General features: G+C 37.1%; 1 protein-coding gene and 1 long non-coding RNA gene across 4 annotated transcripts in view; one reads left to right on the top strand and one right to left on the bottom strand.

Moving 5' to 3' along the window:
* RPS6KA6 (ribosomal protein S6 kinase A6) overlaps positions 1-24,426 on the bottom strand; it is a 166,271-nt gene that overhangs the window by 120,744 nt on the left and 21,101 nt on the right. For all 3 annotated transcript variants that reach the window (XM_036439817.2, XM_036439820.2, XM_036439819.2), the window contains exons 2-5: positions 23,324-23,383; positions 17,501-17,614; positions 3,078-3,159; positions 2,028-2,108 (exon numbers count right to left, since the gene is read on the bottom strand). In XM_036439817.2, the coding sequence (XP_036295710.1) occupies positions 2,028-2,108; positions 3,078-3,159; positions 17,501-17,614; positions 23,324-23,383 (337 nt within the window). The remainder of the gene's footprint in view (positions 1-2,027; positions 2,109-3,077; positions 3,160-17,500; positions 17,615-23,323; positions 23,384-24,426) is intronic.
* On the top strand, positions 541-10,231 carry LOC118719946. The gene is made up of 3 exons (XR_004988324.2): positions 541-853; positions 9,882-9,892; positions 10,221-10,231. It is a non-coding gene; the product is annotated as an uncharacterized LOC118719946 (long non-coding RNA).

Genomic DNA, 24,426 nt, shown 5'->3' with positions numbered 1-24,426 from the left:
AAATTACTACAGTTTTCATTTTTCTAGGTTTTGTTTCATACAAATTTGTGCAGTATTTCAACAATAGAAATTTCAAATATATTAGAAAAAAATATTAGACCTCAAGCCAACACATGTCATAAAATCTACTGGAACACTGTTCAAGAACAAAATCCACTTTGAGCTTTGGTCCTTAAAACAATACCAAATAGCCAAAACCAGTTTGGCTCAGTGGATAGAGTGTTGGCCTGTGGACTGAAAGGTCCCAGGTTGGATTCCGGTCAAGGGCATGTACCTTGGTTGCGGGCACATCCCCAGTAAAAGGGTGGGGGAAATGCAGGAGGCAGCTGATTGATGTTTCTCTCTCATCGATGTTTCTAACTCTCTATCCTTCTTCCTTCCTCTCTGTAAAAAATCAATAAAACATATTTAAAAACAAAACAAAACAATACCAAACAATATGTACTGTGTGCAAATTACAGAATCAAACTGATCTATTAATTGAAAGCTTCTTCAATGAAAATTTGATTCAAGAACATGATTAAAATAAAATTGAACTGTTCCAACTACTTGATTTCAAACCAAGTAGATTTTATGTTTAGAAACACTAGGAAAAAAGGTGTTTCATTTATAAATATATAAGGAACAAAAATAACACTGTATCAAGCCACATAAAAAATTAAATATTTTTGAGGACAAAAATATAAAATTTAGTCAACTCTACTGTTTTCTAGGCTGATAAATATCACAGTATTTGCAAATACAGCTAAAAATGCAACCTTTGAAAGCTGTACTTCTAGTCATTTCCCACTGACCATTTTGTAATTCTGCATGTTGTTTTATGGATAGCAATATGCTTCACTGTGTATGTCTGGTCATTCATTTAATCCTTGGAAACCATGGTGAAAAAAACACCACCAATAAGAACAACACAAATTCAAAACACCCAGCACATGCATCATAAAGACACAGAACTTCAAGTCACAAGGTGACAGACATTAATGCCACTTGAACTAAAGTTTATGGTGTATTACTGATGCAATTTAGTGGAAATGGCTGCTAAAATTAAAAATAAGGTGAATGATCTGATTTGACTTACTGAATCCAGCACAAACTTTATCTGAAATCTCCTTGCTATTATAATATAGCTAGTGATAAATTTTTATACTACTATTTAGTAAGTTAGTAAAGACATGGTACTTATGAAAAGTTAATCTTATTTACTGAAGAGTACAGAATGGCATACAGTTCCCATATAATTCTGCCAGTATATTCTAATATTAATCTATGTGTTTTTCTTACTAATCAACACTTGAGATTTATTTTTGTCACTATCTTCTAAAAGAGCCAATGCCAATTCTTAAAAAGCCAAACTCCCTTGACCTTAAAAAAAAAATTAAGTCTAGGGTCCACTTCCTTTCCTCCTCTAGGGTATAAGATTGGTATAAACCCAGTATAAGAGTGTATTGCTCTATTGAGGTGGTTTGGGAGGGGAAGAACAAAATCAAAGGTATAGAAGCTCAGGAGGCAATAATGTTAAAATAGTAATACACAAAATGGTTAATTGCAATTACTTTGTTAAGAGGACTCAACTCATGGAAGACAAACTTTAATTGCTATAGCAATTATATATATAATTGCTATTGCAATTATATATATGAAGTAGAAATTGGTGTCAACAACATTAGAAGAGAATATGTTCTAGAAATTGGAGGTAACTAGATGAATAACCTGGCAGCAATTTAATAGAACAACCCCACTTATTAGGCTGAGGCCAACACCTAAGGAAGATAAAAGCATTGTCTGTAAGGAATTTTGTATAGCAACTAGAGAAATATTACACTGTGTATAAACCAAATTGAATTGTCACAAGTATTGAAAAGTCTCATAGTTTTTTCTACTTGCACTTAAATTTCACAGTAAGAGCATCATAGAATAAGAATACCTAAACACAGAAGAGAGCATTCAAGTAAGATATATAACTCCTTTATATAATAATGCATACAACTTAAAGTAATTTTATCTAGGGCTTTCTACATATTACATACCGTAATGCAATTTGACAATAAATGGATGATTTACTTCCACCAGTATATCCCTCTCCATCTTTGTGCGAACTCTGTCTCGAACTAAAAATTAGAGGTTAGAATATGTTAATTATTATTGTATATATTTCCATAAACATTTCATAAAACAAAAATGTAAAAATATAAAACATAACTTTATAAGTTCTTAAATTTGCAGTCTATATATGCCTAAAGAGTAATTACCATATATTCAGAAAGCAAATACAGTTAACATCTCAAGGTGGTTTAAAGTGAAATAAACATGTATTTGACTTATATACATTTTTAATGTATTAGTAATTAATTTTAAAGTGAGTTTATTGATTAAAACTGAGCATGGTGGTTTCTGATCAGAGCCTAGAAGACAGTGTATATAAGAGTATGCAGGCAGTTGTGCATTCTCAATATGTAATAGCAACACAGGTGGAACAGAAAACAAATAAAAGAATATAACTTAATAAAATAAATTATTTTTATTAAATGTGTCACTTTTTATGCCATTAAATTTTTATCATGGTATACTCTCATTAAATTAAGATATATACAAATATAAACCCTAGAAATATCAATTAGAGATTTAAAAAAACCCTAAATAATTACTAAATTAAAAAAAAAACTAAGACAAAAAAGTTAAGAACTATATGATTTCAATCATAGGTGGGATGGAAAACTGAAATTAACTCATTAACAAATGAGAAAAATGAAACAAAAAACTCATAGACATACAAAATAGTATGTTAGCTATCAGAGGGAAGGGGGTAAGAAAGTAGTAAAGAAAAATGGGGTCAAATAGATGGTGACTAAAAAAATCTGATTTTGGCTGGTGGGCACACAATGCAATATAAAGATGATGTATCATAGAAATGTATACTTGAAACCTATATAATTTTATTAATCAATGTCACCCCATTAAGTTTAATTAAAAAATGAAAAAGAAAACCAAAGCTACTCAACTTATACAATCAATACACAGAATATTTCTTAAAATGAGATTTATCAAATTCTATTTAAATAAGCTTTCTAATTTTCTACCTTTCAAAGAAGCTTTTTTTAACACCTTCATTGCATAGAGTTGTCCAGCATCAGGGCCAGTCTTCTTTCTAACAAGAAAAACCTAATAGAGTAATAAAAAACAGTAAAATTAACTTTCAAGCACTTTTTGCTATATATACACATTAGCACAAGCATATGTCCTTGCATTTTTTATTTTATAAAGGTAACATTCCTATAAATTATATGCTCTTAATACTTTCTCACTTTCATTCATTCAGTAAATCACACTCTCATACACACTACTGTGAAGAAATTTAAAAAATATATGATATGGTCATGGACTTTTTTATGGATAGCAAAAATAACAAAACAATTTGAGCTAATGGAGCTCTTTTAAAAAATATATTTTTTTATTGACTTTTTACAGAGAGGAAGAGAGAGGGATAGAGAGTTAGAAACATCGATGAGAGAGAATCATGGATCAGCTGCCTCTTGCACACCCTCTATTGGGGATGTGCACGAAACCAAGGTACATGACCTTGACCAGAATCAAACCTGGGACCTTTCAGTCAGCATGCCGATGCTCTATTCACTGAGCCAAACCGGTTTCGGCTGGAGCTCCTTTTAAGACCTAAGATCCTTTTTGTTGCCTTAATAAAGAGAAACCTATGTGATGACTATTAATTTGATATCTTTATTTCTACTTCCTTTTTGGTCCATTTTAGAAGTTACTAGGAATTTTAATAAGAAATCAGGTGCAATTCTTATCTGTGTGCCCAGTAAAAGAATCATGATGGCAAATTACCTCAATAAACAAATGAAAGATAAACTCTTTAAAGTTGCCAATCAAGCTTAAATAATATATCACATTTTTAAACTAATATTATGACTCATTAAAATTTAAATTTTAAAAGCCAGATATAAAGAGAAATGTAAATAGATTTCAGTTTTATGTGTTATTAGTAAAATGCAGTTTTTGTGTGTTTTTTTTAATATATTTTATTGATTTTTTTACAGAGAGGAAGGGAAAGAGATAGTTAGAAACATCGACAAGAGAGAAACATAGACCAGCTACCTCTTGCACACCCCCCACCGGGGATGTGCCCACAACCAACATACATGCCCTTGACCAGAATCGAACCTGGGACCTTTCAGTCCATAGACTGAGGCTCTACCACTGAGCCAAACCAGTTTTGGCAGTAAAATGGAGTTTTAAAAAATAATTAGCAAAACCTGTTCAGTGCTTCAACATGCCATCCCCAACTCTAGCATGTTCTATTTAAGTGTTGCTTAAATTGAAAATGTTATCAAGTAACTAATCTATACTAATAAAAGAGAAATATGAAAATTGACCATCCCTCCATTAAGTCCATCAGCCAATCAGGAGCAAGTATGCAAATTAACCCAACAAAGATGGCAGTGGCCATGGAGCTGGAGAAAGCAGGAGGCTTAGGTTGCCCTGAGCAATGGAGGAAGCCAAGCTACCAGCTGGCCCTGGCCTCCATTCAAGGAAGGGCTGGCAGGGGAGGGTGGGGGGTAAGGAGGGACTGTAAGCCTGGGTCACCAGGGATTGTGGCCAGCCTGAAAATGACCCTCAGCCCCTTACCCAGACTGGCCAGGCACCCGAGGAGGGACCCCCACCATGAAGGGGGTATGACCAGCCTGAAAACAGCCCTCAGTCCCTCATCTAGTCTGGCCATGTCCCCATGAAGTAAGAGTCCTTGCTCGGGGGCCTGACTATCCTGCAAACAGCCATCAGCACCTCACCCAGGCTATCCAGGCACCCCAGTAGGGACCCCCACCCTAAAGGGGCTCTGGCCAGCCTGAAAATGGCCCTCAGCCCCTTACCCAGGCTGGCCATGCCCCATGAAGTAAGAGTCCCTGCTTGGGGGCATGGCCAGCGTGCAAACAGCCATCATCTCCTCACCCACTTTAGCCATGCCCCATGGGGTGAAGGTCCCTGCTGGGAGGAATGGCCAGCCTGCAAACAACCATCAGCCCCTCACCCAGGGTGGCCAGGCATCCCAATGGGAACCCCACACTGAAGGGGGTGTGTCCAGTTTGAAAACAGCCCTCAGCCCCTCACCCAGGCTGGCCACATCCCCCACAGCGGGGTCCTTCACCCCATAGGGGCATTGCCATCCAGAAAACCACCACAGACCCTTGCCCAGGCTGCCCCATGCCTCAGGAGAACCCCCCCCCCTGATCCAGGATACCCTTCAGGGCAAACCAGCTGCCCCCCACCCATGCACCAGGCCTCCATCTATACTAATAAAAGGGTGAGGGGCTGATGGTTGTTTTCAAACCTTCCAGAAGACCTTCCAGACATTCTTCTGGACAAAGCCATGGTGGCTGGGCCAAGGTAGAAGCCGTTAGAAGCCAAGAGGGGAGGGCAGTTTTGGGTGATCAGGCCATGATGGGAAGGTAGTTGTGGGTGATCAGGCTGGCCGTGGGGGGGGGGGGCAGTTGGGGGTGAGAAGACTAGCAGTGGGAGAGTTGGGAGTGATCAGGACAGCGGGGGGTGGGGGGGGGAGTTTGGAGTGAGCAGTCCAGCAGAGTGGCAGTTGAGGGCAAGAAAGCTAGTGGGGAGGGAAGATGAGAGCAAGCAGGCCATCAGGGGGTGAAATTGGGGACAAGCACACTGGCATGGGGAACAGCTGGGAATGATCAGGCTGGCCGAGGAGCATTGCAGGTAAGCAGGCCGGCAGACAGAGTGGTTAAGGGCAATCAAGCAGGCAGGCAGGTGAATGGGATGTCCGACTGCCAGTTTAGGCCCGATCCCTGTAAACTGGCAATAGGATATCCTTTAAGGTCCCAAATTGGAGAGGGTGCAGCTAGGCTGAGGGAAACAACCCCCCCCCCCCCACTAGTTTGTAGACATAAAATTGCAGATGGGAGAGCTGTTGAGTAATTTTTGTCTTGCCTATTTCCCAAGATACAGCTCAAAACCTTTTATTGAAGATCTTTTATTTGTAATTATATATCAGCCAACTCAGGAGAGGTTTTTCACTTCATGGAATTTCCACTTTCTTTTATCCTAAAAGGATTTATTTCACTCATAAACTCAAGGACCATTTAAGTTTAGCACTTTCACAGTCATGTAGGGTAATGCTGCTCATACTTTCTGTGTAGATAAATAAGTATTTTTTCCCTTTCCTCCAACCCACTGTAGATCTTACTTTTATTAAATACTAGAGGCCCTTTGCAGGAAGATTCCTGCAATAGGGCTTCCTGCTGCTGTCTCCACAGCCTGGCTGGCTTCACTCTCTTCTCCCGTGCTCCGCCTGCTTCCCTTTCTTCTCTGCTGCCCCACTTGCTTGCTTCTCTGTAGCTTCACTCCCTTCTGCAGTGGTTGGCTTCTTTCTATGCTGTCTTCAGTCTTCACTCTAGCCTGGATATGCAAATTAACCGCCATCTTGGTTGGGTTAATTTGCATACTCTCCCTGATTTCCTGGAGGGTGTGGCTGGTGGGTGTAGTGAAGGTACAGTCAATTTGCATGTTTCTCTTTTATTAGAGAGGATATAAAAAACTTAAATGTCATACAAGATATAATCCCGTTTTAAACTAATAATTCCACACATGAAATTACTCTATTAAATTTCTGTAAACATTTCTAAATGCTTACTCTAAGATTTTTAACATGTCACACAGTGAACCAGTAACAAACAGTTCATACCACATTGGAGGAGACTATTCAAGAGAATCCACAAGCTAACAAAGGGTTGTTTGTGTGTGTTTTTTTTTGTTTTGTTTTATTTTTGCAACATAAAAGTATCTTTGCACTAAAAAGAGTTAGGAGTTTAACAAAATAAAAAAAAATTTGCATATCACCATAAATATTTTTGTATGCAAAGAGCTAACAAATTAAAACTGCTACCATCTCTTACTTCCTTGTCTAAAATCTAGTCTGAAATCCAACACAATTTCCTCTGAGCAACAGAGAATCCTAAGAAAGTATGTATCTTTTCATAAAATATTATGGTGGCTTCATTTCATGGAGTTATTTTTACTGGATATAATCTTAAAAGTGATATTCTTAAAAGTCCATAATTTTTACTGATAAAAATGGTAATCATTTGATCAAAGAGTGCTAAATTTAGCATACACATAGTGTGCCTTCAGTGATTTTTATAAAATAGAAGCAATAAAAGTTAATTTCTTATAAATGAACAGTGCTAAGTCTCACTTTTTCATTGCAAAATAATATCATTCAACCTGGGTTAGACAGAAAGAACACACGAACTACATTATCAAGGTGTTCTCAATGTCATATAACACTTATTGATCCAGTTCAAGAAGCTCAGGCCTCAGATGCATATTTTCTCATCTGTTTTTCCCCCCCAAGTTTGCAGTTGTTGGGAAGCAAATAGAATTTTATATTATTAGTACATCTAATTAAAGGGGCAGTCTTTATCAATTTTAACAATTGATTAAAGGATTACCATCACACACATACACACACACACACACACACCCCTTCAAAGCTAAGCAAATGGTATTAACCCTAATAACCAGACTTAAAGTTTTCACTCAATTTTACTGACAAGAGCAAATAAATGAAGATAACCAAACAGTTCCCTTTTTTCTAATCAATATCCTGTGACCAAGAGGATGAAAACATATACCCCATTTCCCCGAAAATAAGACAGTGTCTTATATTAACTTTTGCTCCCAAAGATGCGCTAGGTCTTATTTTCAGGGGATATCTTATTTTTCGATGAAGAAGAATACGGTACACATTTATTGTTAAATTAAAATGAAGGAAATTTATTACCTGTATACGGTACAGTAGTATGATAGTTGTCAACACAAACCAGACAAACTGTGAACCCTACAGTATCAAGAATTTACTCATTTATTCAATGACAATCATGTCATCATCTTCTGGAACATCATAATAACAATCCAATTCCTGAATTTCCTGGTGAATTTCTTGTGACTCCATTTCTTTCAGAATCAGTGGACCAAATCTCTCAGTTTAGCAATAGCACTGTCTTTAAATGAGTACTTCTTGTCAAGGTAGCCTGCTTGCAGTGCATTTGCAATGCAACTGTCAGTGATTTTCTCCCATGAATTCTTCACCCAAGTCACAACTTCTTGCAGTTTAGGTTTCACAAAGTTTCCATGCTGATTTCTCTCCATTCTATTTTCAATGTAGTCATTAATTTCCATGCACAAATTGTCTTTGAATGGCTTGTTTATTGCAATATCAAGAGTCTGGAGATGGGCCATCATTCCTGAGGGAATCATTATCTGATCTATTTTTCTTTCATGAAAAAATGTCTTCATGTCTTTAGCGAGGTGAGTGCTGGCTGCATCCCAGACTAGCAGACCTCTTTGGCTCCCTCGCAGAACAAGTGGCAGCATTAAATCGACCCACTTCCTTATAACTGCTTGTGTGGCCCAGGCTTTTTCAGTTTCAAGAATAAAAATGCCCAAAACACGTTCAATCTTTTCCTTTTTGCCCTTAGAAATGATTAAAGGTGGGATTTTAGTGCCATCCAGATGAATTGCCAAAATACAAGAAACACGTGCACTTTCGTAAGCAGTGGAGGAAATGTACACTAAGGAGGCACCCCGCTGTTCAATTGTTGTTTGAGATGATTGGCCCATAAACACTGCAGTTTCATCCATAGCAATCATGTTGGAAAGATTGTATTTAGAGAAGTCAGCATCATCAATAAAGGACTTGAATGCAAGTGCTCGCTTAATAACTCGAGTATCTTCCAACCTAAACAATGTTGTAGATCTTCTTAAAGACAGTTCACTTCGCTGAAGGAAATTATCCAGCCAGTGTTGTGATGCTTTGAAGTCTTCGGGGGCTATGTCAAACTGTGGTGCCATTGCAAGGGCGAATTCTTGGATCTGAGCCCTATTCACAACCAAAGCCTCTGCTCTCCTGTCAACAACCCATTCACAGATCAGGTTTTCCAGCTCGGAAAATAATGGTTGCTGACCTGATCCACACTTGTGCTTTTTAGCATTTCCCTTGTCCACTTGTTCAATGAGGTTACCATACTCTGCTTGCCATTTTCGGACCAATCAGATACTCAACATCTTCTCTTTGCAGAAAGCAGTAAGATTTTAGTCCCAAGAGTCTTCCACGATTCCTTTCTTGTACTCCATGGAGTAGCATTTTTTTTTGCGCTCATTTCTAGGGGTAATAAAAAGGAATTGGGGTATCAAGGTGGGGGGGGAGGGGGATCATATAAAATGGGGGGATCAGAGGGGGGAATCAAAATGGCACAGGAGAATCAGAGGGGGGATTACCATTTTAGTAACCCCTTTTGATCCTCCTGTGTCATTTTGATTGCCCCCTCTGATCCTCCTGTGTCATTTTAAGTGATCCCCCTCCCCCCACCGCTGTGCCAGTGAACACCTTCACCAGACATCCCCCCTACCTCTTTATCAGAAATTTACCCCCTGGGGCCTGCCTGAGGACTGTCACTGGGTTTGCTGGGGCCTGGATATGGGCTGGAGCAGGGTCTGCCACTGACTGAGAACCTTCAGTCATCATGAGGGCAACTACTAGCATCAGGTAGTGTCACCAGAGACAGACCAGCACTCACCACCTTCCCTGTGTCCCTTCCGCTCTAATCCTCCTGTTCTTCTACAGGCATCTGCGAAAGTCTCCTCCTCTCTCCTGCCCCGAGCTCACAGCTCACTCCGACCTCCCTTATGCCACGACACAGCAGTGACGTCAGGAATCCGCATAACGTCACTGGTTGCTAGATGCCAGTCGGTGCAGCCCTAGTGACCAATTTATTGTAAATTAATTTTCATTCTGAGACAAAGCCTGGGGGGCCTTATTTTGGGGGTATGCCTTATATTTCACTCAGAAGGAAACCTGTAAGTAGGTCTTATTTTCAGAGGATGTTTTATTTTCTGGGAAACACGGTATGATTCTGCCCTAACTGGTTTGACTCAGTGGATAGAGCATTGGCCTGCGAACTGAAAGGTCACTGGTTCAATTCTGGTCAAGTGCAGGTACCTTGGTGGCAGGCACATCCCCCGTAGGAGGTGTGCAGGCGGTAGATGATTGATGTTTTTTTCTCATTGATATTTCTAACTCTCCCTCTCCCTTCCTCTCTGTAAAAATATCAATAAAATATACATTTTTAAAAAAGAAAAGATGATTCCACCACAAGTGGAACTATCTTTATTAAATTCTTCCAGGAAAGCAGTTCTCATTTTTTTGTTCTATGGAATCATTAACAGTGTTAAAAATTATTGAAGACATCAAAGTCATTTTGTTTTTGTGAGTTACATCTATTGATATTTATCATATTGAAAATTAAAACAGAAAAATAATTACTGATTGATTCATTAAGGATAATGAATCTGTTACATGTTAATATATTTTTATAAAAGATAACTATCAATATATCTTTCAAAAAACTGAAAAAGTGACACTAATTTATATTTTCTTTTTTTTCAAATTTAATAAATCTTTATTGCTCAGATTATTACAATTGTTCCTCCTCCCCCCCCCCCCCCCCCCCCCCGATAGCTCCCTTCCATCTGGTGTCCACCTCATCCTCTCCTCTTACCTCCCCCCCCATTGTCCTCATCCATAAGCATACAATTTTAATCCAGTCTCTTCCTGCACCCCCCATACCCCTTTCCCCTGATAATTATCAATCCACTCCCTTTCTTTGCCCCTGATTCTATTATATTCACCAGTTTATTCTGTTCCTCAGATTTTTAATTCATTTGATTTTTAGAGTCACTTGTTGATATATATATGTATTTGTTGATAATAATTTTTATTTTTTTTCTTCTTCTTCCTCTTATTAAAGAATACCTTTCAGCATTTCATATAATACTGGTTTGGTGGTGATGAACTCCTTTAGCGTTTTCTTATCTGTGAAAACTCTTTCTTATCTTTAGCTGAGCTTCAATTCTGAATGATAGCTTTGCTGGGTAGAATAATCTTGGTTGTAGGTTCTTACTATTTATCACTTTGAATATTTCTTGCCACTCTATTCTGGCCTCCATGGTTTCTGTTGAGAAATCAGCTGATAGTTGTATGGGTGCTTCCTTATAGGTAACTAACTGTTTTTCTCTTGCTGCTTTCAAGATTCTCTCTTTGTCTTTTGCTCTTGGCATTTTAATTATGATATATTTTGGTGTGGTTCTCTTTGGATTCCTTTTGTTTGGGGTTCTGTGCACTTCCTGGACTTGTAAGTCTATTTCTTTCACCAGGAGGGGAAAGTTTTCTGACATTATTTCTTCAAATAGGTTTTCAGTATTTTGCTCTCTCTCTTCTTCTGGCACCCCCATAATTCTGATGTTGTTATGCTTAAAGTTGTCCCTACAGTATCTTCTTACACTATCTTCAACTTTCTGGATTCTCTTCTCTTCTTGCTTCTCCAGAGGAGTTTCCTTCGTCTCTTTGTTTCCCAAATCTTTGACTTGATTCTTGTGTTCCTTTAGTCTGCTGTTGGGTCTCTGTATAATATTTTTTATTTCATTTTGTGTATGTTTAATTTCTAGTTGGTTCTTTTTCATATACCACAGAGGGCCTCACTAAATTTATTGGCCTTTTCTAGGAAATTCTTGAAAAACCGTATAACCATGGTTTTGAACTCTATATCCAGTCTTTTGTTCTCCTTTTCTTTCGTTTGAGATCTATTTCCTCATCTCAGCATTTTCGCTGTTTCCCTGACTTGATAGGATGGCTTTGTATGCTTGGTATCCTATATTGTCTGGTGGGTCAGCCTCCCCAGTTACCTGAGGTAGACACTCTTGGTGCTCCCCTTTGTGGACTGCGTGTACAGCCTTGTTGTAGTTAATTCTTTTTTTAAAAATATATTTTATTGATTTTGTACAGAGAGGAGGGGAGAGAGAGAGTTAGAAACATCAATGAGAGAGAGTCATCGATCAGCTGCCTCTTGCACACCCCCTACTAGGGATATGCCAGCAACCAAAGTACATGCCCTTGACCAGAATCGAACCCGGGACCTTTCAGTCACCAAGCCGATGCTCTATCCATTGAGCTAAACTGGTTTCGGCTTGTAGTTAATTCTTGATTGTTGTTGGTATCCTTGGGAGGAATTGACCTTCAGGCCAATTGGATGTGAGTATCAGCTGTGTCTGCTCTGGGATACCTTCTGTATTGGAGACAGTCTTATAGGATCAGACTTGCAAAATTGCAAAAGCCTCTGAGCACAGCTTGGATGGGGCAGAATCTCAGAGCTGAGCTGACAGTCTTGGCTTCCCATCAGCCCTGCCCTTGTGCACACGCCTCAGACCTCTACCTTCTGCGGCTCCCCTGAGTTGCCGTCTGACAGTCCAGATTCCCATTTAAGAGTGGAATTGGGTTGGGTCTCTGTAGTCTGGAGCTTCTGTCTCCTTCCACTATGGAGAGGCCGCAGCAACCTCCGCGGTCAGACCTTTCTGCACTCTCTCACTCGAGAGCAACTGTAGACCATGACTGCTGCAGCTCCAGGCTCCCCTGAGTCTTCCAGTCTCTGAGTCTCCAGGTGCCTTTCTCTAGAGTCCAGACTCCAACCATATGAGCCTGGCTCCATGTGGTTTCGGACGGGGTTGGGGTTTAGTGAAGTTGGAACTGGGGATCAGTGCAGTCAGGGGCTTCCTTTCCCCTCCCACCTGCCAGGCACTCGGCCACCCTTCCTCTTTGCATGCAAGTCTCCAAACCTTAGTGCTTTGCGGCTCCCCTAATCTGTGAGACTCTCTTCTTTCTAGTTGTAGATTTTTCCACTCAGCCAGCTTTCCTGTGGTTTTGGATGATATCCATTTTGTCTTTTAGTTGTTTTGAAATTGTTGTGCAAGGTGGCAGCTTAGGTGCTTACCTAAGCCGCCATCTTGGATTCTCCCTATATTTTCTTTTTTTCTGATTTACATTTTCACAAGTCTCTAATATCAGGCTTAGCAGAAGACAAGTTGGGTTATCATATCTGCTTCCACATTGAATTGGTTGTAATTGAGTTGTCTTGCTTGAAGTATATCAAGAAAAATCAGACCTCACACAGATAAGTACTAGTATTTGGAAAAGGGAATATTTTAATAGCCTGTTCATATAGCTTTGGTTATGTTTTCCTTTATATGAAACAAGAATTTGACAAGTGGCAGTTTCTTAAAGATTAGTTGCAATGGAGAATCTGAAGCGTATCAAATTAACGTCCATATTTTGTTATGTAATAATCCACTGATCTACCTTACACTTTAAATGGAGTCTGTATTAATGCCTAATTTGCAAATATCATGTGAGTTTTGCAGATCTTCCAAATGTTGAGAGCAGTAATCTCATCAGAAAAATATATTTTGAGTATTAAGAAGATATCAAGCTTATGATAGCAAATAAAAATTTTAACAATTCTAATTTATTGCTTCAAAGCTCAAAAAAATTTATCAGTTGTTTTCCATGAAATAAAGGCTTACTACATTTCATTTTTTATAAATCATTAGCAGATGCCCAATTTTAAGGAATCATAGTTTGTTCATCATTCTTTCAAGTAAAATTGTTTCATTTTAAAAAGTAGCTAGTTCAGCTCAAAAAAAAAATCACACAAGTTCTCTCTTGACACAACCATTATCTTTTGGTATGCAGCTAAGTGGTGTATGTGTACTTCTCATTTCTTTACACAATATTACAAAAAGGTGTACTCAATGATTGATATTTGAAAATTTTAATGATTGCTAACACCTCACCAAAGTCATTCCTAAGTAAAACTTTCATGGTTTTTTAAAGCTAAAAGTGTATGAAGAATACAATGAATACTGACAGTTTGGTGTCACTGCTTTATTGTGCCAAGGTGGAAGAAGTTTTATAAATAATATCTCAGTATTATTATAAAACTAAAGCCCCAATGCACAAAATTTGTTCAAGAGTAGGCTTTTGCAGCCCCAGCTGCCTTGGCCCTCGCAGACCTGGCTTCATCCTGAAGGTCATCTGTAAGGACGTTTGGAAGGGCATCCAGACAGTCTTTCCCCTGTTTGGCCTTTCTGTCGATTTGCATATTATGCTTATATAATTATATGTTTTTATAAATTTTGCCCTGAGAACATTTGAAGGCATATTACAAATACCCAGGGGTAGACAGATGACACAGAACCACTTTTCTAGAACACATCCTTTAGTAGCATTGAAAAGAATGAAGTATAGAAGACAAAAAGAGGCAGTGAAGGAAGAATGAAAAAGATAGCCTCTAGACTTTCAAGAAGACACATGTATAAAACAACTGTTTTTTTCCTTAGCTCTTCTAACACTCACTAGTATCCCAATATGGCATATAATAATAGAAGCAATCATTCACAGCCTAGAGAAGTAACTTCTTATTTTTCATCACCTGATTTGTTCGTTGCAGGTCTTATGGTGATGTTCCTAGCAAAAAAAAATCTTGTCACTCAGCTCTCATCAATAATCAACTACAGAAGTTGGTACAGCTTCAAATTACTAAATCCAAAATATATATCTATACTGATCAGAGAGGTTTATTTTCATAAATTCTTATCCAATTATAGACTGTCCAAAAAACCAATAAGTGAGTTACTCCAATATATTTTTCTCTTGGTGATAGGGACTTTTATACTTTCCATTAAGAATTAATTAGTGTTTGATAAAGAGAATTTAAAAAATCACATTGATTAAAGACAATGGACCCACTGCATGAAATTTTAAGATGTAAATACGTATTTTTTGAAACTAGTTTTGGATAGTTAATAAACTACTTAAGAAGACAAGGGGTTTAATATTCTCAAAAATTCATTTTGGCCCAAACTGGTTTGGCTCAGTGGATAGAGCGTCAGCCTGGGGACTGAAAGGTCCCAGGTTCGATTCCGGCTAAGGGCATGTACCTTGGTTGCGGGCACATCCCTGGTGTGGGGGATGCAAGAGGCAGCTGATCGATGATTCTCTCTCATCGATGTTTCTTACTCTCTATCCCTCTTTCTTCCCCTCTGTGAAAAATCAATAAAATATATTTTAAGAAAAGAAAAAAAATTCATTTTGAGTCCTATAGTAAAAGCATTACTACCATAAAAGCAAAAAAATTATAATCCACAGATGTTAAAATGTATACTTTGTATATATATGCTCTGGCAAGTAAAGGTTAGTCTGAAAATTACAAACATGTATTCATGTGCATAATTTGATTGTGTTTTGAAATAATTAATGTAAATTATTTGTTATGCTACATTTCAATCCATACATTAATGTTAACTAATAGCAATATAGTTGGTGTGTTTAGTACAGAATTTTATATTCATATTTCACAATGATAATATGTGCTTCTTTACAGCACAACTGTACAACTGACTATATGAAAGTTTTCCCCTATTAAATGGACTATAAAGATATTTAGTGTTTCAAGGCTTTGTATAGTCTAAAATTCCTTTTCTTGCATTTAACAATGATATTTTGCATAAAAACTTAAGGCTGCATCCCAAAATTTCTTGGTATTGCTCCCACACTTTTCTGATTCATAGCCTTGGCCAAATTCCTAAATAGGTTCAGCATATAACAAGTCACACCCACACAATGCCTACACAAATGATGCAATACTGACAATAAAATATGTTCACATGCTAGGAAGAAAAAAATAAGCTACTTCCTTAATATTTCTTTGATTGATGAACTACATAAATATCACTATTCTGTATTTTAGTATTAGGGATTTTTAAAAAGCTTCTTGTTAAAGCAAAGTTTCTGCACAGACAAAGCTGAGTGTTTCCTGAATTTCATGATTACATTGAGAACTTGTCAGCATGCTGCTATATTTAATGTGAAGATGCTATTGAAGAAATTTCATTATGTTATATTGCATTCTCTTTTACAAAGGCCATGAGGAAAACTTCTCTGGTCTATTTGATTTGTTTCTACATTGAAGATACTGTCTAGTAATCATATAATTAAATGTATCAGCTTCTTTATAATGGCTGCCAGAAAATTTAAATATTCATTTTTGTCCCACTTCTAGAACATACATAGGCCCCTTATGCCATGTATTTATAAACAACAGAATACATTCCTGGCTTCAACTAAGTTCTCTTGCTCTAGTTTTTGAATTCCATCATCTTATCCACTTACATATACATCAAATGAAAAAACAATATAGTATAATGAGTTGAAATGTTTGTCTGGTATGATTTTATTTAAATTGATATTTAAGCACTTAAACAATCAGGATATGAAAGAATTTTATCTCTGTTTTCTAAAATTAATATAAAAATATAATGCAAAATAATTAAATGAATATTGTATTTTTTTTAATTTAAAATAAAGCTGTGCAAAATGAACACACCTACTCTACAGGTAAATTCTATAAACAACCCCCCTCCAGATACACACACACACACACACACACACACACTATTAAAAACTCTTCTCTTCCTAGTTTTACTCTTGCCAGATCAACTATTCAAGTCCTATTGCTTTGTCTTCACATATCTCTTGTACCAATTCCCTGCTAAACTACAACCCAGCTTAACTTGTCCTTTCTGTGTCCTGGAAATGTTTCTCTATATTTTAAATGTTATAGCAATACCACATAGATATTGGGATATTTTAAGACAATTGATGTATATTTTATACTCACTAATACTGCTTTTGCAGCTCTTGGGCACACACTAGATGTTCAATAAGTGTCTTTCTTTTAAAATGTTTCAGAATATGATAAATCACCACTGCTCAATGGCTTTACTTTTCTTCTTTGAAATTAAATCTCAGACACTTTGAAATTAGTAGTTTCTCATTATCTTTCTCCCTTAAATTGTTGTTGTTGTTTTCCTAAAGGCAGTTACTGATTGATGCAATGATTTTCATGTATTAGATGCTAGGTGCATAAAAGTCAGGAACCAGACCTACATATTTATTTTCCAAAAATCATATTCCACAGAGTATTCAATAAACAATTTTAGTAATGAATTTTACAGATAATCTTTCCCAAATTTGCTTTCTCTCTTAAAATTAAGATTCTTTAAAGAAAGAAATTTGACATAATTCACATATCCCTCACTATCTACCCCTGCTATACTTTACACACATACTGCTTTAGCAGATGATAGATGAATTCGTGCATTTATACATGAATTGATACATAAATTCTGATTTCTATGATAGAGCTAAGGAATATAGATTAAATTAGCAATAGAGAGCAAGTTGTGATCATGTTAGCTTGTAAACAGGAAAACTTCAACTTTTTTTTTTTTTTAGAAAAATCAATCTACCTTGATTTAGGCAGCTAATAAATACCACGATGTATCTTGCCTTAGAAAAGTGAGTGAGCCCCAGGCATTTGACAACCATGATTATATAGAGAAGTATAAATGAACAGAACTAAAAGTACAACAGAAATAAAGTTAGTAAAATTAGGAAGTTATCTTTGTCTATATCCTTTGACAAATCTAGAAAAGGCACAGTTAATAGATTTCTAGCTATGTGTACAGTTTTTGGTGAATGTTTAGAAGAGAAGCAAATGTGGAAAACAGCATTCATTACCTTTCCAAAGGACCCCTGTCCAAGAACCTTGAGCAACTCAAACTGTGCAGGGTCTGCTTTCTCATATCCTTCCTTAACATGATGAATAATAGGAATTTCTTTAACTCCTTCATCCTGTAAAAAGAAAATCCAAATAATATTCATATCCAGTTGTAACATGTTATGATAAGGTTAGAGTCAGGGAACATACCAGAAATAATTTATACCCAACTCCTTCAATGTAGCATAGAGTTTTATGGGCTACTGGTATTCCCATTTCCCTGTTTTCTAAAACATAGAGATTTACCACTACCACAAGCCCCATTATATAATTTCATGTAAATAAAAGCATATACCTGTTCTTGTGCCAGTACAAGGAAGCTTTGAGTCGAGTGATTTTGTAGTATAACTTGATATCTGGTATTATGATCCCTCCAACTTTGTTCTTCTTTCTCAAGATTGCTGTGGCTATTCAGGGTCTTTTTTATTCGATATAAAATTTTGGAATATTTGTTCTAGGTCTGTGAAATAAGTTGTTGGTATTTTGATAGGGATTGTATTGAATCTATATATATTTTTTGCTAATATGGCCATTTTAATGATGTTGATTTTACTAATCCATGTACACAGTATATTCTTCCACTTGCGTATATCTTCTTCTATTCCTTTTTTTGAGCAACCTGTATTTTTCTGAATAGAGGTCTTTTGCCTCCTTGGTTAAATTTATTCCTAAGTATCTTAAATTTTTGTTGCAATAGTAAATTGGGTTATTTGTTTAGTTTCCCTTTCTGATAGTTCATTATTGGTGTATAAAAACACCATAGATTTCTGGGACAATAGAGTAGTGGAGGCCTGGGTGGGAAAGAGGGGGAGGGCAATGGGAAAAAGAGGGTCATATGTAATACTTTCAACAATAAAGATTTAATTTTAAAAAAGCATATAAAATATATGCTTCAACTTCTTCCATCCAAGTACAAGGAAAATATAAACAACAAAGTGTCTCAAGACTCTCACCACAAAGTGACTCATGAGGTGGATGCAAAGAAAGCCAAGAGATAAATATGTTTTTGTAAACTGCAGAGCAAGGCAAATAAATGTGAAACTCCAGCTTCTCTTGAATAGTATTTCACTATACCCTTTTAATTAGTCAGTGATATATCAATATTTATATGTTTAACTAGTCACATCATTAAAATAGAAACTGCCATAGACACACAATCTGCAAAGCCCAAACAAATGTTTCCAGGCCATAATCCTATTTTTATTAAAATGTTATATATAGCCTAGCTGGTTTGGCTCCGTGGATAGAGCATTGGCCTGTGGATTGAAGGGTCCCAGGTTCGATTCTAGAAAAGGGCACATGCCTGGTTGCAGGCTTGATCCCTAGTAGGGGGCATGCAGGAGGCAGCCAATCAATGATTCTCTCTCACCATTGATGTTTCTATCTCTACCTCTCCTTTCCTCTCTGAAATCAACAAAAATATATTTTAAAAAAATAAAATTTTATATATAAATTATATGCCAGATTTCCTAACACTTAGATAAGGCAGAAAGGAAACTACCTGGAGAGTGTTTCTTCTCTTTGATGTAGGACTCTATTCAGCTGTGAAGACTACACTCAAGTGAGCTGCATTGTTAGTCCATAGAGAGACACAATAGCTAGGATGAAAAAATAAATCCTCAGATATATTACATATCACAAAATAAGAGCTGAGATATATTATCCAACTTTCTCACTGTAAAAAGGAGAAAACTGAGATTTAGAGTTTAAGGTCACATGACTATTTTATCACAATACCTACATGTCTCAGTAGCTTTTCATTACAGGATTAGGGCAAACATAGGTTAATATTTGTCCATATGGAAATTAATACAATAACTAATAAATAATAATACAAGAATAAACTCTGTGTTTCACATACTCACAGCTGTAAAACTACTTTTGCACCATACTGTACCATGTTTTTAATAGAAGTTATTGGAGTATCAGTATGGACAGACCTGGAGATACTATGCTAAGTGAAATAAGCAAGGAAGAGAAAAACGAATACCATATGATTTCAGTTATATGTGGAATCTAATAAATAAAATAAACAAACAAAATAAAAGGAGACTCAGATACAGAGACCAGACTGACAGCTGTCAGAGAGAATGGAGTCGGGGAGCTAGGTGAAATAAGCGAAGAGATTAAGCAAGAAACAAACACACACACACACACACACACACACACACACACACACACACACACACACATATATATATATATATATATATATATATATATATGCCTAATATGCTAAGTGTCCAATCGAGTGATCAACTGACCAGTTGCTATGATGCTCACTGACCACCAGGGGGCAGATGCTTTTACCAGTAGGTTAGCTTGTTGCTGGGGTCTAGCCCATCGGGACTGGGTGAAACAGGGCCAGACAAGCCCTGAAGCCCTCCCACAGTTCCTCCCTGCCCACTGGCCTGATTGAGACTGGACAAAATGGCCCTGATCAGCCGGATCTCCAGTAAGGTAGAGGCCCTATGAATTCATGCACTGGGCCTCTATTATATATAAAGGGGGTCCCTCAGCCCGGCCTGCCCCCTATCACATTCCAAGAGCCCTCAGTGGCAGAAGGCGATCAGGGGAAGGCGACACCCCATCACACCTCTACTTTTGCCACTGCTGGCAGCACAAGCCTTGGATGGCCATGGTTACCTGAGCCTTGAGCAGCCCTGGGTGGCTGGGTAGCCACCATCTGAGACTTGCCTGCACCTCTGGCTGGCCCTGGGCACCTGGGGGGCTGAGGTGACTGGGGGACTCAGGAGGCAGGCGCACAGAGAGGCAGGGCCTGACTATGGGCCTGGCCTTGCTGAGTGCCTGCTGCCCTGGTGGGGCTGAGGGGACTAGGAGGGGGCTGATGGACAGCCATCATATTGTGGCTGTGAGTACCATAATCTTTGTTGGCGGGGCAATCAATTAGCATATTCTCTCCTTATTGGTTGTGGGCACCACCATCTTTCAGAGTAGAGCAGTCAATTAGCACATTCCCTCCCTTACTGGCTGTGGCTGCCACCATCTTTGCAAAAACATGAGGGTCAGTTAGCATATTCCCTCTTTATATAATACATAGATACATAAAATAGTGTGGTGATAGTCATGGGGTGGGGAGTAGGTAGAGTTGGGCAAAGGGCGAGCAAATGAGGGAAGAAAGAAACTTAATTTGGGGCAATAGGTACAGATGCAGTGTGCACATGATGTTTTGTTGACTTGTATATTTGAAACCTGTATGTTTTTGTGAACCAATATTATCAATCTGTACTATATTAATGTGGCCATGATGGCAAGAATGTTGTCAATAAATTTACCCTTTAATTACTGGAAAAACCAATAGGGGCTTCGGTCAAATTGAGCAAGAGCTTAGTCTCAAGTAAGCTGTTTCAAAACAGCTAAAATTACTTATGTCACATAGGTAGACAAACATTCACTCTCTCAAGAGGAGCATCTAAGCAGAGAAATTTTAGCTTGAAGGTATTAAGAACTAGTCAAAAATGAAAAATCACCTCTAAAATGATGAGTGTGGATGTTTTTCATATATCAAAATAGCATTTCACTGGCCCTTTTAAGTTGCTAGGAGAGTGATTTTCCCCTTTTAAATAGGTATTTTTAAAGTCAAGAATCTATTTTGATCTCACCTTTTATTTATTCTTTGATCCAAGCAGTTTTTTAGTAGCATTTTCTATAATCTCCACATATTTTTGGATTTTTTACTTCCTTTTTGCCATTGATTTTTAATGTTAAAGCATTGTGTTTTGAGAATATGTTTGTTTTGATTTCTATCTTCTTAAATTTGTTGAGACTAGTTTAGTGACCCAATATATGATCTAACCTTGAGAGTGTTCCATGTGCACTGGAGAAGACTGCATCATCCGATGTTCTGGGATGAAAGGCTCTGTAAGTGTCAGTTATGTCCAGTTGGACCAATGTGTCATTTAAGTTCAATATTTCTTTATTGATTTTCTATTTGGATGGTCTATCTAGAGCTGTCAATGGGGTGTGTAGATTCCCAATTATGACTGTGTTTTTGTCTGATTATCCCTTTAGTTCTTTGAGTAGTTGCTTTATACATATAGGTGCTCCATGATTGGTTGTATATATATTAAGTATTAATATATCATTACAAAATACCCATCTTTGTTTTTTGCTATATTTGTTATTTTGAAATCTGTTTTATGAGATATGAGTATGGCTACACATGCTTTTCTGTGGATGCCATTTGCTTGTAGAATCATTTTTTACCCTTTGACTTTAAGACTTAGTTTTTTTTCAGCTTAGATGTGTTTTCCAAAGGCAGCATATGGTGTGGTGTTTTGTTTTGTTTTGTTTTATCCAATCTGTTACTCTGTGCCTTTTTATTGGTGAACTTAGTCCATTTACATCTAGGGTAATTATTCATGTACTAGAGGCCTGGTGCATGAAATTCTTGCACTGGGGGGGGTCCCCTCAGTCAGGCTTGCACCCTTTCACAGTCCAGGAGTCCTCAGGGGATGTCCGACTGACCACTTAGGCCCACTCTCCACAGGACATCCTTAGTACTCACACCACTGCTGCACTTGCCAGGCTTCTGGCTGAGCAGCACTTCCCCTGCGGGAGAGCACTGACCAAAAGAGGGACATAAGAGACACATGTCAAGAATGCCTTCTAAAATTATAAGCATAGCACTTAAAATAACAGAAAATCAGTTAGAAACATCGATGAGAGAGAATCATGGACCAGCTGTCTCCTGCACACCCCCCACTGGGGATGTGCCCACAACCAATGTACATGCCGTTGACGGCAATCGAACCCAGGACCCTTCAGTCCACAGGCCGACACTCTATCTACTGAGCCAAACCGGTTTCGGCTAAAGCTAGCAATAAATTTTAAATGACCTCAGGTTTTCCTTGCAGTTAAATATTTCCATATTACATCTCCTTTCTACCCTAAAGTTGAATTCAATCTTATTTTGTTTGTTTTTTTCCACTTTTCATTGTATTTCCTTTATGTAAGTATAGTTGGTATACAACATCACATTAGTTTCAGGTGTATAATATAATAACTAAATATTTATATACCTTACAATATGATTACCACCTCACTGAATTTAATAATCATCTGTCACATGGCAAACTTATCACAATATTACTGAATATATTACCTTCACCCTTTTCACCCATCTTCCTACCCATTCCCCTCTGGCAAATATCAGTTTGATCTGTTTCTATGAGTTTGTTTTTGTTTTGTTTGTTCATTTGTTTTGTTTCTTTAGAGACCACAGATGAGTGAAAATGTAATTTAGAGGATTATGTATTTTAACAATGTAGTTACTCAAATATTGGCAAGTAAAAATTTCACCCATTACATTTAAAATATCATAGCATGTAGATTATACCTCAATAAAGTTGTCTTAAAAATTCATGGATAGCCCTGGCCAGTATGACACCATTAGTTGGGCATCATCCCATACACCGAAAAGTGACAGGTTTGATTCCTGATCAGGGCACATGCCCAGATTGAGGTCTCAATCTTTGGTAGGTGATGTGCAGGCGGCAATTGATCAATGTTTCTCTCTCACATCAATATGTCTCTATCTCCTTTCCTCTCTAAAAAATAAAAATAAAAATTTCATGTACAAGAGTTTCTGACAGGAAAATGTGTCTTATATTTTGACCTGCTATTATTTTGTTAATAATTGGATTTGTTTATTACTAATGTACCTGAATAAACTTCTTTAATTGACAAAAGATTTTCTCCTTTCCCATTATTCTTTCCTTTAACTCTGAAATGTAGCTTAGTAAGTTAACATGAGTACTTACTTGGCAAGAATCTGCTTCTCCCTCTTCCATTGGCTCATCAACCACTTTAAGATGATTTACCTACAAAATATTATTAGAAAACTTAAGTTCAAGCATACTAGAACTAGAGTAACAGTTTTAAAAAAAATCTAACCCTAGGCATTTCCCTTCACAATCAAACAAGAGCCACACTTACTGAAACACAAAAGGACAAAAGATACATAGAAGGTAATTAGAAAAGAAGCATTAATATAGTTTCCATATTGTCATTGAGAAGCCTTAAATTTCAGTCCTATATGTTTCATTTCATATTGGTTAGAGCCTTGCTATGATGAATTAATATAAACTAAACACATGACATGTACTCTCATTAAGACAGTCCCCAACCAAATATTTATAAGATAGGGGTAAAATGCTACAGAATAAATTTAATGTGTGAATATATTCAAAGCAAGTTAGGATGGAAAGAGTTTTAATTAATTACACTGCTGTGAATCCCTTTCCTTTAATTCAATTCTATTAACATTTGAGTTACTCTATAGAAGAATAAACTGTAGAAATAAAATGTAAGAGGCTATAGGAAAAATTATTTTAACATACAAAGCTCAGTAGATAATATTTACTTTTCAAACATTACTTCAAGAAAGAGTAAGCGTAGAGGGCTAAGATCAAGAGTCCTCAAACTCTAGCCCATAGGCCAAATGTGGCCTGCTATCTGTTTTGTAAATAAAATATTACTGGAACACAGACACATCAATTTGTTTCCATATTATCTATGGCTGTTTTCTCAATGCAACAGCAAAGTTGAACAGTCTAAAATAGTACTATTTACTATTTGGCACTTTACAGAAAAAGTTTAACAACCACCAATCTAAGATGTTTGAAAATTAAGCAACAGAATGATGATCTAGAAAAAAAAAATAAATTTCACCAATTCCTATTTATGAGTCCACAGAAAAGTAAAAAATAAAAATAGGAAAGTAAAGAAAATAACCTTTGGTGACAGCCATGATGGAATAATCCTATCTCTCCTATGATTATAAATTGAAGCCTTTAGACAAAACACAAAAGGGAACTACCTAAGTACTCTTAAAATTAAGCAATAACAAGCAGTTTAAGGAGGG

The sequence above is a fragment of the Pipistrellus kuhlii genome, unplaced genomic scaffold, assembly GCF_014108245.1.
Source record: "Pipistrellus kuhlii isolate mPipKuh1 unplaced genomic scaffold, mPipKuh1.p scaffold_m20_p_16, whole genome shotgun sequence".
Lineage (NCBI taxonomy): Eukaryota > Metazoa > Chordata > Mammalia > Chiroptera > Vespertilionidae > Pipistrellus > Pipistrellus kuhlii.
Note: the sequence above shows the minus strand (reverse complement) of the source record. Positions and strands in the feature narration are given on the sequence as shown.